This window comes from Eurosta solidaginis, chromosome 4, assembly GCF_040869045.1.
Source record: "Eurosta solidaginis isolate ZX-2024a chromosome 4, ASM4086904v1, whole genome shotgun sequence".
Lineage (NCBI taxonomy): Eukaryota > Metazoa > Arthropoda > Insecta > Diptera > Tephritidae > Eurosta > Eurosta solidaginis.
The window spans coordinates 163,312,185-163,327,460 of record NC_090322.1 but is presented as its reverse complement, the minus strand read 5'-3'; the positions used below and the strand labels follow the sequence as shown (position 1 = coordinate 163,327,460).

The following is a 15,276-nucleotide window of genomic DNA, read 5'->3' as shown; positions in this document are numbered from 1 at the left end:
ATTGTGAACAGCCGCTCTCATTAGTATTTGGCTCCACAAGAGTTTGCTATCTCGTATATAAACAGCAAGCTTAACTAGGTAGTCAACATCATAAGAAGGCTAGAAAGAGCCTTAAAAACCCCAAACTGTTGATTTGATACCACAAGGCCTGCAGTAGATGCATAACGTCTGGGGCGATAGTATGGTAGAGAAGGTGACAAAGAAAACAATATCCTGTGCAACAGCTGGCTGGGTATTGGACCAAACCCACTTTTTTGAAGAGATTGACGCTTAAGTAGACAAATAATATCTCTGTTTTTCGAAGTTAGCCTCCAAAAAATAGATATCGGCTTTCGAAGTTCGAAATTCTACATTTCGATATTTTAAATTTCTCAAAAAAAGAATTCAGCCCTTCAAATAAGGGAAAAGAGCGGACCACGACAAAATTTTTACTTTTTTAATTTGCTGAACGTGTTAACAAAAAAAATTTAATTCCGAAATGTAGAATTTCGAACTTCGAAAGCCGATATCTATTTTTTGGAAGCTAACTTCGAAAAACGCTGATAATACTTTGCCTACCCTCAATATCTACAAAAAAAAAATGGGTTTGGTCCAATACCTAGAAAAAAAGTTGATTTTGTCGCATAGTGTATTAGAAAGCCGATGCATTCGCATGAGTTACAGGATCATTGAAGTTGTGTTCGTTGGACGTCCTAACGTGACCTTTAACCACTTACCTGATTGGTCATAAGACTTTGTGAGGCTGACTGTTACAACTCGAGGTAATATGCTCCTATTGGTACCTCAGCAGAATTTCCCATATGTTTTCCACATCAGAGCATCACGCGCCCTCACTAAAGAAACTTGTGAGGTTTCCCGAAATAAAAGAATGGGGTGGATACAGACTGAGCGGGAAGGCAACATCCTAGCTGTACAGGCTGGGGTTTTCGTCAGATCAATCTAAGATCTTGCTTTCATTTCGTCTTCCTGACTCGTTTAGAATCTTTCAATCGCAACTATTGCCTTTGTGAGCCTGATTTTTGCAACACGACGCAGTTTGGCCAAATTGCTGTCTTCAGCAGGCTCGCCGAACTATAAAGTGATGATACCCTTAGGAAGAGGATACCCATTTAGTGAAAAGGCTGCAATCACTGCACCGACGAATTCAAAATGGATCGTGAAGTGAGAGTTGGATTTTTCTCCGATGATTTTAAGACCTCGCTTTCTGTCCGTTTTCTGACTCGTGTAGTATCTTCCAAGCGCAACCGATTTAGAAATAGCCTGAGAATTATTGTCGAAAAACTTATTGAGAGGGCGGGTTTGTTCAAGTTTTTTCAATAATAACAGCAGTAGAGATACTCACGCTGATAATGTGCAGCAATAGTGCACTGAAATTTTTATACTCAGCTGAGCAGAGCTCACAGAGTATATTAATTTTGTTTGCATAACGGTACCCCGTAACGGCATAAACTAATCGAGATAGATATAGACTTCTATATATCAAAATTATTTGGGCGAAAAAAGAAATTCATTTAGTCATGTCCGTCCGCCCGTCTGTCCGTCTGTCCGTGAACACGATAACTTGAGTAAATTTTGAGGTATCTTAATGAAACTTGGTATGTAAGCTCCTGGGCACTCATCTCAGATCGCTATATAAAATGAACGAAATCGTACTATAACCACGCCCACTTTTTAGATATCGAAAATTTCGAAAAACCAAAAAAGTGCGATAATTCATTACCAAAGACGGATAAAGCGATGAAACTTGGTAGGTGGATTGACCTTATGATGCAGAATAGAAAATTAGTAAAATTTTGGACAATGGGAGTGGCACCGCCCACTTTTAAAAGAAGGTATTTTAAAAGTTTTGCAAGCTGTAATTTGGCAGGAACGTTACTCCTATTACTATATGTGTGCTAAATAAAAATTAGCAAAATCGGATGACGAACACGCCCACTTAAAAAAATTTTTAAGTCAAACTTTAATAAAAAATTTAATATCTTTACAGTATATAAGTAAATTACGCCAACAATCAACTCCATATCATTAGTTCAACAAAATAAAATAAAAATAAAAGAAAATTTCAAAATGGGTGTGGCGCTGCCCTTTTTATTTAATTTGTCTAGAATACTTTTAATGCCTTAAGTCGAATAAAAATTTACCAATCCTTGTCAAATTTGGTAAGGGTATAGCTTCTATGACGAAAACTGTTTTCTGTGAAAATGGGCGAAATCGGTTGAAACCACGCCAAGTTTTTATACACAGTCGACCGTCTGTCCTTCCGCTCGTCCGTTAACACGATAACTTGAACAAGCAAGTTCTAGGGCTAACCGGTTCCCTCGAACAACTTTGTCAAGCTTTTCCAAGATCTGAACTTTGTTTTCCAAGGATAAAGTATTTTTCTTACGTTTATTTGGCATTTCAGCGAATTAATTTTACTTTTAAACAAACAATCCAAAACACGTGCACGCGTATCCAATTTCACGCAAAAACTGTACAGAACCGCGACGAAAATCCAACGACTACCGAGCGTAACATGAATACATAAGGGATTCCCCTTTTTATGTCTATTTTGCAACAAAAAACTAAATACGCTCAGAAATTATAATTTTCTATTCTAATTTCAGATTGTGTAATGTATTGAAAAAGTTGATTCTAATTTCTGGACATTCTAATTACTAAAGGTTCTAATTTGTGAGCGACTACTGTAACAGATTCCAGGATATAGCAGTTTACAACTACTAAATACGTCAAGGCAAACAAATTTTGAAATTACTGCTACATTGACGAGACACTGGCCGCTGGGCCAGCACATTAAAAAAACGGGTTTCCATTCAACAACAGCAGATTCAAGATGACAGCTCGTACTCTACTTAAGCCTGAATGTTCCTTGATTACTCGGGCACCAATCTAAGTCACCAGAAAATTAAGAGGACTCAAGGAAAGTCAAGTTCCTAAATCTATTGGCAACGATTGATGATTCCATGCTGTTACTAAATCAGGGTCGATATTGTAGTATATTGAGCAAGAATATAGGTGTAAAAACGAAGCATATTTTTTTTTCCAAATGTATTGTTGGTCGGTCTAGACAGCTCACATGTGGGGTATAGTGGCCACTGGCATTAGTTTTTTAGATATTTCCAGGCTCATAATTGCACACATCAAATGGGGGTGCAGTGTTACTAAGATGATTCACCCTATAAAGGACAATTAGCGGTCTTTGGTAATGCACAGCGAAGCCAATTCTCCTAGCGACTATGTGGATTTGATTGCTATCTTAAGAGCCGCATTAACAAGTAGGCAGAATAGCCAGTTGCCTGCGGCCCCCGATTTTAGGGGCCCCCGAAAAATGAAAAAGACTTCTAAAATTTTCTTACAAACATAAAATTCTAGAGAGTAAAAGAAAAATATAATCAGAACTGAAAATTAATTTTACTCAAATAAATAAAACTCAATTGGCCGCATTCAGGAGGCGACGACCGACGAACTAGACAAGGTTCCTAAAAAGGACATTTCCGACTCATTTCACAAATTGTATGAGCGTGCAAAGAAAAGTATCGAAGTGAAAGGAGTGTATATTGAATAATAAAAAAGAATTATATCAAAATGTACACTGGTTGTTAAGCTATTGCATAGATTTTATCGCGGGCTTGGCGACTAAATCAAAAAAAACCGTAACGGATATTTGTCAAAAAAGATCCGAAAAGGCTCGAAAAGATTCGAAAACGTTCGTAAAGGTTCGGTGTTAGCAACAGGCCAAATACATAATATTGGATCTCTATCATAATCAGCGGTGGGCAGGTTACCAAAAGCAAAATCAATTATTTATTTAGTTTGATTTCAATGCTTGAATCATTGTTTACTATATAGTTTGGCAGCTTAAGTAGAGGTTATGTTGCGAATAGAGTGGAAGGCAGTGGACTAGGCAGTCGAATGTCATATAATTAAGGAATGGTGTTCGGAGTTTTTTCAAAGTTAAAAAAAAAATGATAAAAGCTTTAATATAAATAAAACTATTGTTTTAATAACAACAAAAACGCCATATATATTCTGTACGCATAAATTTGTAAGGATTATCCCACTTTAAAATTTGAATTAAATAATCTAAAGTTTTGTTTTGAAACTGAGTCGAGAACTGTGCGTGTGAATGTGCGAATTTTCACCGATCAGCTGTTAGTTGCGCTACTTGGTAAAATTTACAATGGCTTGAATGGTGAACATGTGTCACACGCACTCTTTGGTACTCTGTTTTAAGCGCGCGTGCGACACTTCCTCACCGTGGGACCATCGAAATCAAACTAAAAGAGCTGTCGTTGATTTTCACGAAGTAGCCATTGTGCTATCGCTTATCGTATATGGTCGCTTACAAGCCAACCTAATAAAACAGACTGCGTTTTTTTAGCGCACGCAAACAACCGGCGTTTTTTGCCCTAACCCAAATAAGCATGCGTTGCGACAATGTAAAGCATGTGTGCAAACGTCAAATCTAAATGTCACGCAGAACAAAAATTGGAAATCGAGTTAGGTTTTCTCGCAGCAAATTCAATTTGAGTTGCTCTCATACAAGTTGTATGTGCATGAGACATTTTTGACAGAAAATGACTTGCGTGCGTTTATATTAGGTTGGCTTGTTAGCAGGTGCTAAGCTCACGCCCACCCCGGATCGTAAAGTTAAAGTTAAAGTGAATGTTAAAGTTAAAGCGAAAGTTAAAGTTAAAAATAAAGTTAAAGTGAAAGTGAAAGTTAAAGTCAAAGTTAAAGCGAAAGTTAAAGTTAAAAATAAAGTTAAAGTTAAAGTTAAGGTTAAAGTTAAAGTGAAAGTTAAAGTTAAGGTTAAAATTAAAGTTAAAGTTAAAGTCAAAGTTAAAGTTAAAGTTAAGGTTAAAGTTAAAGTTAAAGTTAAAGTTAAAGTGAATGTTAAAGTTAAAGCGAAAGTTAAAGTTAAAGTTAAAAATAAAGTAAAGTTAAAATTAAAGTGGAAGTTAAAGTTAAAGTTAAGGTTAAAGTTAAAGTCAAAGTTAAAGTTAGCGTTAAGGTTAAAGTTAAAGTTGAAGTTAAAGTTAAAGTTAAAGTGAATGTTAAAGTTACCTGGTGTAGGTTATATAGAAATCGTAAAACGTACTCGTCGTAGAAAAAAAAAAAACCTAATGACGGAATTCCTCCAGAAATAGATTTTTGGACTCGCGATAATTTTAGTACAAAAGTTTCCTCGAAATCATCGACAATCTTCACAGTGAATTCGAACGACGTGCGAAAGTGTATATGGAAGTTTCAGAGAAATTTGCATTTCTCATCAACTTCTCTCTAAGTGATGGAGACCGCCACGAAGCTATAAATAACTTTGTTCATTTTTATTCTAGAGATTTAGAAGAATTTTTCATTGAAATGAAACAATTCCAAAGTTACGTGAACTCCAGATACACTGGACGATCCCTCACGCAATTAAAAAGAATCAAAACTGCTGAAAGAGGTACAATGCGACAAGAGCGAGTCGAGATGTTAGCTATACTTTGCATTGAGTCAGATTTATTGAACGAAATCGATATTGATGATATAATTGATGAATTTTCCGAAAACAAATGTAGAAAAATACTTGTTTAAAATGTATATAGTAATTTTATTGATATTATTACATTGTGACAATAAAATTTGTATGAAATATATGTTTGTATTTTTTAATCAAAAAAATAAGGGAACGGACTTGAAAAAAGGGCCCCCAAAGTGATGGTTGCCTAGGGCCTGTTGAGGGTTAATCCGGCCCTGGCTATCCTCGTTGCAGTATTCTCGACCTTGAAAGTTTTAGGTTTCCAGTTAGTGAATTATGTGTTGCTCCCCTCGTATAAGGTAAAATTCCGTTTTACTTCGCTTGAAACATAGAGATGTCTTGTTTGTCGTTTTTCACTAATCTTGCTAAGTGGTGGAAAGGTATCAGAACTATTTATGAACTTATTAGCAATGTTATAAAAAGCTGAATAAAAGATACGGTAGGTAGGTAGGTTGAACTGGCCGGCCATGAGGACCTCACATAGACTGATTGAGTCCGTAGTGTTACCAGAAGTTTGCTTTAACGACCAAACTGAAAACCCCTATCAAAAACCAGGAACTATGTTATAAAATAACTCCGTCCTCTTGGCAAATACTAGAAGCTTCCTAGGACTTAAGCCACTTGCTGCTTCTAGATCTGACAGCTGTATCACTCCTAATAGCTGGAGTGTTAGCCTGGCAAGTGCAGGGCACGAGCACAGAACGTGCTCGATCGTTTCCTCCTCCAACCCGCACTTCCTACATCTGATATCACTGGCCAAGCCTAGTTTAAAGGCATGTGACGCCAGAAGGCAGTGTCCAGTCAGAATACCCGCCATGAGTCTACAGTCCTCTCTTTTTAATGATAGGAGCAACTGTGTTAGTCTAAGGTTGTAAGACCTACACATAATCTTCGACACTTTACAGCCCCGCGCTTGAACCCACGCCTTTCCCGCTTGGTCGATCATGTGCACCTCTCGCCTTCGCTTAATCTCGCCCAATCTAATTGGGACATCTACGGAGCAAGCTTCAAGGGATGCGCCCTTTTTAGCTAGTCCGTCAGCTTTTTCATTCCCATCTATTCCCATATACCCTGGGACCCAATATAGATGTATGCTTCTCCCTGTACCGATTCTCTCCAGAGACTGCTTACACTCTAACACGCATTTAGATGCTGTGCTATGCGAGATTATTGCCTTAATTGCTGCTTGACTGTCAATATAAAATTTAACACGGTTGCAGCTTAAGCTATTCTCTTCCAGGGTTTCTACTGCTTTGGTTTCGGCTAATATTTCGGCTTGGAAAACGCTACAGTAATCCGGCAGCCTGTATGATCTGCTTATTTCCGGATCAGCGCAGTATACCGCAGACCCTACTCCTTCCACTACTTTGGAACCATCGGTGTACACATGTATCGCCTCGTCCGCCATTTCCGCAACCTTGCGCCAACCGTCCACCTCTATTGTGGCCTTAAGATCTCCCTCGAGGTGCAGATAGGGAATCATGTAGTCTGTCGTCTTGTGATTGATGAAGCTATACTACTATGGCCATATGGTCGGCGCTCAAGCTGCCCCGAAGCACCGAGCCTGGTTGCGGTCGCTAACGCTTTGTTCTTTGCTACCAGGTCTACAGGTGGGATGTGCAAAATGGCATACAGTGCAGCCGTCGGGGTTGTTTTCAGGGCTCCCGTAATGCTAAGCATCGATAGTCTGCATACCCCCTCTAATTTTTTGAGATATGTTGTTTTTTGTGTGGCTTTCCACCAAACAAGAACTCCACAGTATAGAATAGGGCTTACAATCGCTGTAAAAACCCAATGAGAAAGAGAGGGCGATAGGCCCCACGTACACCCCAACATTCTTTTATATGCGTAGAGTGCCGTTGAGGCCTTCTTGACCCTCTCCTCCACGTTGAGCTTCCATGACAGCTTACTGTCTAGGATGATTCCTAAATATTTTGTGCAAGGTTTCTCCTGTAAGGTCACCCCTCCTAACTTAGGCCTGGTCCAATTTGGGACCTTGTACCTCTTTGTAAACAAGACCATATCCGTCTTCCCCGCATTGACTTTCAACCCGACATTAGATGCCCAGGTATGAATATCGCGAAGCGCCCGATCCATCAATGAACTAATCGTTGGAAGGCACTTTCCACTTTTGACAATTGCAACGTCATCTGCGTAAGCCGTAAGTTTTACGGGTCCCTCATCGAATTGCCTGAGCAGTGGGTTGGTGACCAGCGTCCACAGCAGAGGTGATAGCACCCCTCCCTGCGGCGTGCCCCTGTCCACTGATTTCGTGGCCTCGTACAATCCCCATTGTGATGTAATCTTTCTGCAATTTAACATGCAGCCGATTCATCTGATTAAGGCAGGATGTACTTTAATGTAATTAAGACCATCCATAATCGCCCATTTTGCAACATTATTGAAAGCCCCGGCAATGTCCAAGAAGACTCCTAGAGCATACTCCTTATATTCCAGGGATTTCTCTATGCTTATTACCACTCTATGCAATGCGCTGTCTACCGACTTGCCTTTGGTGTACGCATGCTGTGTTGTGGAGAGCAGCTTTTCATCCACGTTGGACTTTATGTACACATCTATCAGCCTCTCAAAGGTTTTGAGCAGAAATGATGTTAAGCTAATGGGTCTATAGTCTTTGGAATACATGTGACCGATCTTCCCCGCCTTTGGTAGAAAAGCTACACGAGCAGTTCTCCAAGAGTGCGGTACATGATTCAGTCGTATGCACCCATCGAATATTATTTTAAGCCATTCCACGACCGCCCTACTTGAGACTTGTAGCATGACCGGGAATATACCATCTGGGCCCGGCGATTTAAACTTAGAAAACGTCTTCACTGCCCACTCGATCTTGGTATCGGTCACCAAGCCCGGCACTACTAGCTCCGTGATCGAAGTGTGAGTGATGTCTGCTGGCTCCTCTAAAACGTCTCCCGATGGGAAATGTGTATCGAGAAGCACCTCAAGGGATTCCTCACTATTACGTGACCATTCCCCGTTCTCTTTCTTTATTAGTCCCTGGACTATGTTTCGCTTTGCTAGGACTTTTTTCAACCGTGCTGTTTCGCTGGAGCACTCTATGTCCGTACAGAAACTTTTCCATGAGTATCTCTTCGCCCTGGTAATTTCACGCTTGTAGATCCTCAGTAGATCCCTGTACTCGTCCCGACACGCTTCGCTTTCCGCGGTCTTTGCGAGCTTAAACATTTCTTTTACCTGTCTTCTTAGAAGACTCAGCTCATTGCTCCACCATGGCGGCTTTGCTTTTCCTCTGAATCTTCTTAGAGGGCAAGCTTTGTTATACGCAGTCATAAGCGTCCTTGTTAGGAATTCATTCGACTCCTCCAGTTCCTCTACATTAGCAACCTCTTTGGGTTGTCCCAGTTTTGTTTCTACATGTTTCTGGAATTTAGTCCAGTTCGTTGACCTAGGGTTTCTAAAGGTTCCTCCCTTCTCTACCCTCTTTAGGGGGATGTTGAAGCTGATATACGCATGGTCGGCGAAGGATGGTCTATCAAGAACCATCCAATCATACCTTGATATATCACGCTCGGAGCTCAATGTAATATCCAGAACATTGCTGGATGTTGGACCAATGTATGCAGGGACATTTCCCCTGTTGTCTATCTGCAAATTGGTTTGCAGGATGTAACAAAACAGAGATTCGCCTCTCTCGTTCGTATCTGCTCTTCCTCACGCATTGCGGTGCGCATTTGCATCTGCGCCTATGACCAACCGCCCTTTGCACCCTTCCTCCTGTACTAGCCTTTTGCACTCCATCGGTGGGACCTCCGCAGCATGCGCCATGTAGCAGGACGCCAGGATAAATGCCTGCTTATTCTTTTGCTCATCGGCCACCGCTACGAGATCCTCAGTGGTGTAATTAGGCAGCATATATGAATGCAGCTGTTTCCTTACCATTACTACAGCTCGCACCCGTCCTTCCGTTTGCGCGTAGTAAACGCCAAACCCGCGCGCGCTAAGTCCAGAAACCTTTCCTCCCGATGAGAGCCACGGCTCCTGGATCAGCGCCACGTCAAACGAACCCTCCTCAAGGGTTAGGAGGAGTTCGCTCGACGCCACTTTACTGTGTTGGAGGTTTATCTGTAGGACTCGCAGCACCATTGGGCTGTTTGTCCCCCTCCAGCACCTTCGTCTTGACGTCGTCGTCCTCCCCTTGCCGTTTTGATTTAATACAAAAAATGGTGGTGTAATGTTTTTATGGAGTCCTTAGGAAATCACTATCGCTTAAAGTGTCATCGTTAGCAGTAAAAAATAGATTCCGTTAGATATGCCCCCCGTAATTGACTGGTTCAGCAGTTTTCATTGGAACGAGTTAGGATGGAAACCATGTTTACTACTTCGGACATCCTTTTCCAACTGTATTTGAGCAAAGGCAACTCAAACTCAAAACAAAAGTAAATATGTTTCAAGAAAGGGCAAACATTTTTTAAAATAGAAAACGTTTTTGCGAAAATGGAAAAACTTGATTGAGAAATGGGCAAAAGTATTTGAGAAAAGGAGAAATGTATTTCAGAAAATTAGTTTTCGAGTTTAGTTTTAAATTTTTCCTAATACATTTGCCCGCTAATGGAATACTTTTGGTAATTTCTGAAATATACTTTTCCTTTTCTGGATATTTGCCCTTAATTTTATTTTCCCGTTTCTAAAAATGCATTTGTTCTTTCCTGAAATACGTTTAAAAAAGGCGTGGATCACGCCCTCTATTGAAAAAATCTGTGCCAATGATATCAACCAGCTGCTTTGACGCCAAAGTAAACATCGGTCGCCAGTCAACACAGTTGATTAGGTGTACGCTTCCGATGTTGATATCTGCGAGCTAATGCAGCTATCAGCCATGCGAACCCTCCTGAATATCGTCAAAGTTAAAGTCATATCGTCCCGGAACATGGAGGAATTGAGAGAATATCCCAATCTCTCAATTCCCGAAGGATGATATCCTCAGGCAGATAGTTTATGAGAAAAGGTATAAAGTAGAACTGGGAGACAAGGGTACATGGGAGGAAAGCAGAATTGAGAGCATTCATCAGCTAAATAGAATAGTATGGTATACCGATGGCTCGAAGACGCCAGAGGGGATTGGATCTGGAGTCGTTGGATATCAAGATACCAAGATATCAATACCCCTGAGAGCATACCCGAGCATTTTTCAAGAGGAAGTATTCGCCATAAGCCAGTGCGCTGACCTGAACCTTCAGCGCGTATACTCCAATGAAACAATTGCCATACTCAGTGACAGTCAGGCCGCCAGGCCTGAGAGAATCTAAGTTACTATTAGGGGGTTACAACAAAACTCGATATAGGGCATTAATAGGCCTCTGGAAAGATAAGCTAAGAATCCCAACAGCTATTCTTACAGGACACTGTAGACTGAACAGTCACATACAAAAGCTGGATATAATATCGAACAGCACATGCCGATTTTGTGATCGATGAACGGAGACGGCGGACCATATCCCCATGGAGTGTCACGCAATCTCAAGACGTAGGGCTAAATTTATGGGCCCTGCTAGGGTTCATCAGAGATGTCGGCTTGTGATGTGAAGCAGCTGAGGGCACAATAGACCAATGGTCGCAGTGCGACCCTCAATTAATTATCTACTACAGATACCTTTTTTCACGGTCCTCGGAGTAGCTCAGCCAAAGTCTTTAAATAATACAGGCCTCAGATTAACAGGAGAATAACAAAGGAGTGGTGTAACAAACAGCTTCAGCACTTCAGTGAGGTTTGCGGATTTATTGACCTCCCAACCTCTGAAAGATTCCAGTTTTTATGATCACTTTCATATTCGGGGTTTTAATTAATGTTACACAATACAAAAACAGTTTAATACTCAAGGAATTTTGTTTAACAATGTTACAAACATATTCCTTGCAACTTTACCGTCGTACTGTGCAAATTTGGCTAGGCACTACTCTGAATTAGATGATCCCTTAAAAGAATTACCAATTTGGGTGGAGTTTTCATTTCTGATGGTATAGCATACAATTTAGACTGTTTAAATATACGATTTGCCTCTTCGTCATCTATGGACACAGTAACTTTTTGTTGTCTCATCGCACATGCTGATTTAGGTTTGCAACCAATTTTCCATGACGCAGGCTTTTGAGTTGGTGATTGACGACCCCAATTAAAAGACGGCAACCAAGAAGAAGATTTTGTAGTACTGCCATGTGAAATTTGTAAATCTCGTGAACGACCACAATTGAATGAAGGTAACCAAGAAATTGAGCTTCCATCGGACTTCTGAAGTTTTACGTCCATTTCTTGAGACTGACCCCATTTGAAAAAGTGAAACCATGAGCGCTTTTCTGTCTCTTTGGACTGTTTCTCAATGGGTGCTGTTCTATGCCATTGAAAGTACGAAGTCCACGAGGAACGGGATTGATCTTTTGATGGTGGTTCGTTTAGTGGTGATGCCTTTTGTCTTGTAAAGTAACTTGTCCAAGACGTCCTTACTTCTACAGTTTTAGGCGTTGATATAGCTTCTTTTCGTCCCCATTTCAAATAAGAAGGTAACCAAAGGGAGCTCGCTTCGGGTTTAGGTGGTGTTTGCACAGCTGTTGACGTTCTCCGCCATGACGTCCAAGTGGTCCATGAGGAACTCGCTTCGGGCTCGGCAGGTGTTTGCACAGCTGTTGACGTTTTTCGCCATGGCATCCAAGAGGTACGAGTTTCAGGTTGTTGCTCGAAGTCCTTCGGTTTTTTATGTCCCCATTTGAAAGATGGTAGCCATGAAACACGTACTTCCGATTTTGTGGCCGATATTTGAGTTGGTGTCGACGTTCTCCAAGATATCCAGTGCGTACGAGTTTCAGTTTTTTTTCCAATTTCTGTTGTTGTTGTCTGACTGCTTCCGAAAGTTGAAGGAATCCAAGAGGTGCGTACTTTGGATGATGGTTGTTCAATATCTTTAGTTTCTGTGTGCCGCCATTTCAAGGAAGGCATCCATGAAGAAGAGTCCGCTGCTTCGGACTTACCAGATCCGTCTACATACGATATATCACGTTTCTGGAAAGATAACCAAGAACGACTTCCGACCTCCGCAGGTTTTACTTCTTTGCCATGTGTTATGGTTACGGCATGGTGAGTCGAACCCTTTTTGTAAACTTTCCAATCAGCGGTACAGAAGATGAGTAGAAACAGTAAGCCAATGACGCTCACAACAGCTATTTGTGCAGTTCTAAAAACATAGAAGAGAAGATAAACCAGAGATCAGCTATTTCCGACTGCCACAGGCATTTAAGCGATTGATGTATACCTTTTTGAGTGATAAACTTTGAAGCCTAAAACCACAACCCAGTAACATACCGTGAGCCAAAATACCAGAGTTACTATGATTACAAAACTGTAAAATGCAAAACAACATTATCCGAACAGTTCACCGTGTGCACATATTTACTTACGCCATATAACCGATCAAGTTTATCATGAACGTTAGAAAATTTCGTCCCGTATTGCAACAACCTATGCCCGTATAACAATCGTCGTCTTCCAAACATTCTTTCATTTTCTCTTCGCAGCGAGTGGGCCGATTGTGCTTCTGCGTGAAATAAGATTTTCTTTGAAATCTTGGTTCGTTGTGCTCAAGTTTGGCAGCGCATTTCGATTGAAATCGATATTTTGGTAGAGGACGTTCGGGAGGTGTATCATGGCAGCACCGGTTTGGAAGGTTGCCATTTTTACTATTTCCAGTTCGTAATCGCGCGCATTTAAGGCATGGACAAGCTGGAAACTTACACTTAAGCTCGGGTTGGTTATGCGAACAAGTCATTATAGAATATATGTGTATGTTTTATATTAATTTATTTTCTTCAATTTGGGTTTTTCTGGTGATCAACAAAGAATTTTGCTCGTGTTCATGTTTTAAAAGTTTCAAGACTGATTTTTTTTCTTTTGACTTTTGAGTCGAAGGAAAGTTTCAATTGGAGATCACGAATGGCGTTGTCGAACGGGTGATTAAACGAAGCATTCGCTACAATTTGACCCTGTGGGAAATTGAACAAGACATTTCGGGAAGGTTCTATAGAATTGGCACTATAACTTCGCTGTTGTCCTGTTGGATCCCTACAAACTGCCGATACCGAAAACGTAAGGCCCAAAAGGCCATTGTGTCTGCTGCGTCCCTATTTTCCTACCCAACCAGACAACGTTATCAATTTCGTCAACCAACCTAAGGTCGAAGCCATCAAGTCCATTTTCCCTACCCGAAGTCTAGACACTAGCCTTCCAAACGAAAATCTAACAGCCATGCCACAACCCAAAGAGCTTTCCTTCTAAGAAGGTTCAAGGAAAATCAAAGCCGTTATAACGTCATTGGAAAATGTCGGTGCGGACATTGGTGCTACGACGAATCGGACAGGTTGTGGAAAGGGGATATCGTCCAGGGACTGATAAAACAAGATAATAGAAGAGGGTACGTAGCAGTCTCCCGAGGCGCTTCCCTAAACCCGGTAATCATCGGGAGATGGTGCAGAAGAGCTGGAAAACGACATCGACACTCCAAAACATCAAGTCAGTAGTACAAGGGTCGGGGGACAAATATCAAAAAAACTTGTACCAAGTTTAAATCATCGGGTACAGGCAGGATATTTCCTGCTAAACTGCATATTTAGAATGGCTCAAAACAATATTTATGGCTGCATTAAACTGAACCACGTTCCGCATTCTCTAAAGGCGGCAGCATGTCGAAAAAAGGTGAACAATAAGTCATCTTAATCCCAAAGACTACAAATCCATTAAGATATTTTCTACACAAAACCCTGGCAACGTGAATATATGTGTATATAAAAACAAAAATGAACAAAAAGTTAATCTCTTCAGCACAAGAGAAAGCTCTGGAATATCAGGTTTTTATGATAGACAGTGTTGGGGCTTTCTACAATGCTTCAAAGGGGCAATCATAGATAGCCTTATTTTTATTCAGGGATATCCAGCGTCAATAAGGTGCATCAGGTGCATTTTAAGTTGCATGAAGATTTCTTCGCTATAAGATCAAAGTAAGGCCACGAAATCAGTAAACAGAAACACACCTCAGAGCGAAGTATTGTCACCACTGCTGCGGACGCTGATCATCAATCAATTACTTAAAAGCGGTTCGCCACAAGAACAGTCAACCTAACGACGTATACAGACAAGCTCGCCGAGCAATCAGCTGCTTTGGGATTTACATACCTGCACATCTGACGTCGGGTTAACTGTCAACGCGGAAAATACGTGTAGTTTTGTTCAGCAAAGTTGCATATCATCGCGTCTGCAGACTAAGTGGACAAGAACATAGCGTTAACAACTAACAGGGCAAAGAGGCCACATGGTCCCATGCCTTACTTTCTCAAGAGATCAAAAAGCCATAACAGAGGAGGGTTGACGAAAGTGTGCCGAAATGATAGGAGAGGGTTCCAAATTAACGAAGGGCGTAGAGTCCACTGTATACTCTGCCGATCCATAAACAGTAGATTTTATTCTTGTAGCAGTGTTTGCGGAATCCAAAATGTGCGAACACTCACAAATTTTCAGGAAACTAGCATTTTTAGCAGGGTTGAACCGAATAGGCAATGATGATAGTGGCGTGGGGTCGACATTGCAGTTGATAAGATGGGTGGTAGATAAAAGTTGTGCCAGAGTGACGATTGACTCGCGTCCCCTATGAAGTCTGTTCTCCTAAATTGGTATTTATCGGCAAACGACTTTGCCGACTCATCGTAGTTGAGGCTAAGCTCCCATTTATGCT

General features: G+C 40.9%; 1 protein-coding gene across 2 annotated transcripts; it reads right to left on the bottom strand.

Moving 5' to 3' along the window:
- Nucleotides 1–5,808: 5,808 nt before the first annotated feature.
- LOC137248295 (uncharacterized) lies at nucleotides 5,809–13,399 on the bottom strand. Of its 2 annotated transcripts, XM_067779168.1 has the most exons (4): nucleotides 12,953–13,399; nucleotides 12,808–12,894; nucleotides 11,493–12,729; nucleotides 5,809–5,889 (listed from the first exon to the last, which is right to left on the bottom strand). In XM_067779168.1, the coding sequence occupies exons 1-4, from the start codon at nucleotides 13,318–13,320 to the stop codon at nucleotides 5,881–5,883; spliced, it is 1,701 nt and encodes a 566-aa protein (XP_067635269.1). In that variant the 5' UTR covers nucleotides 13,321–13,399; the 3' UTR covers nucleotides 5,809–5,880. The 2 variants fall into 2 exon arrangements, with proteins under 2 accessions (XP_067635269.1, XP_067635268.1); XM_067779167.1 differs by lacking the exon at nucleotides 5,809–5,889 and having other exon boundaries at nucleotides 11,330–12,729.
- Between the last annotated feature and the right edge of the window lie 1,877 nt (nucleotides 13,400–15,276).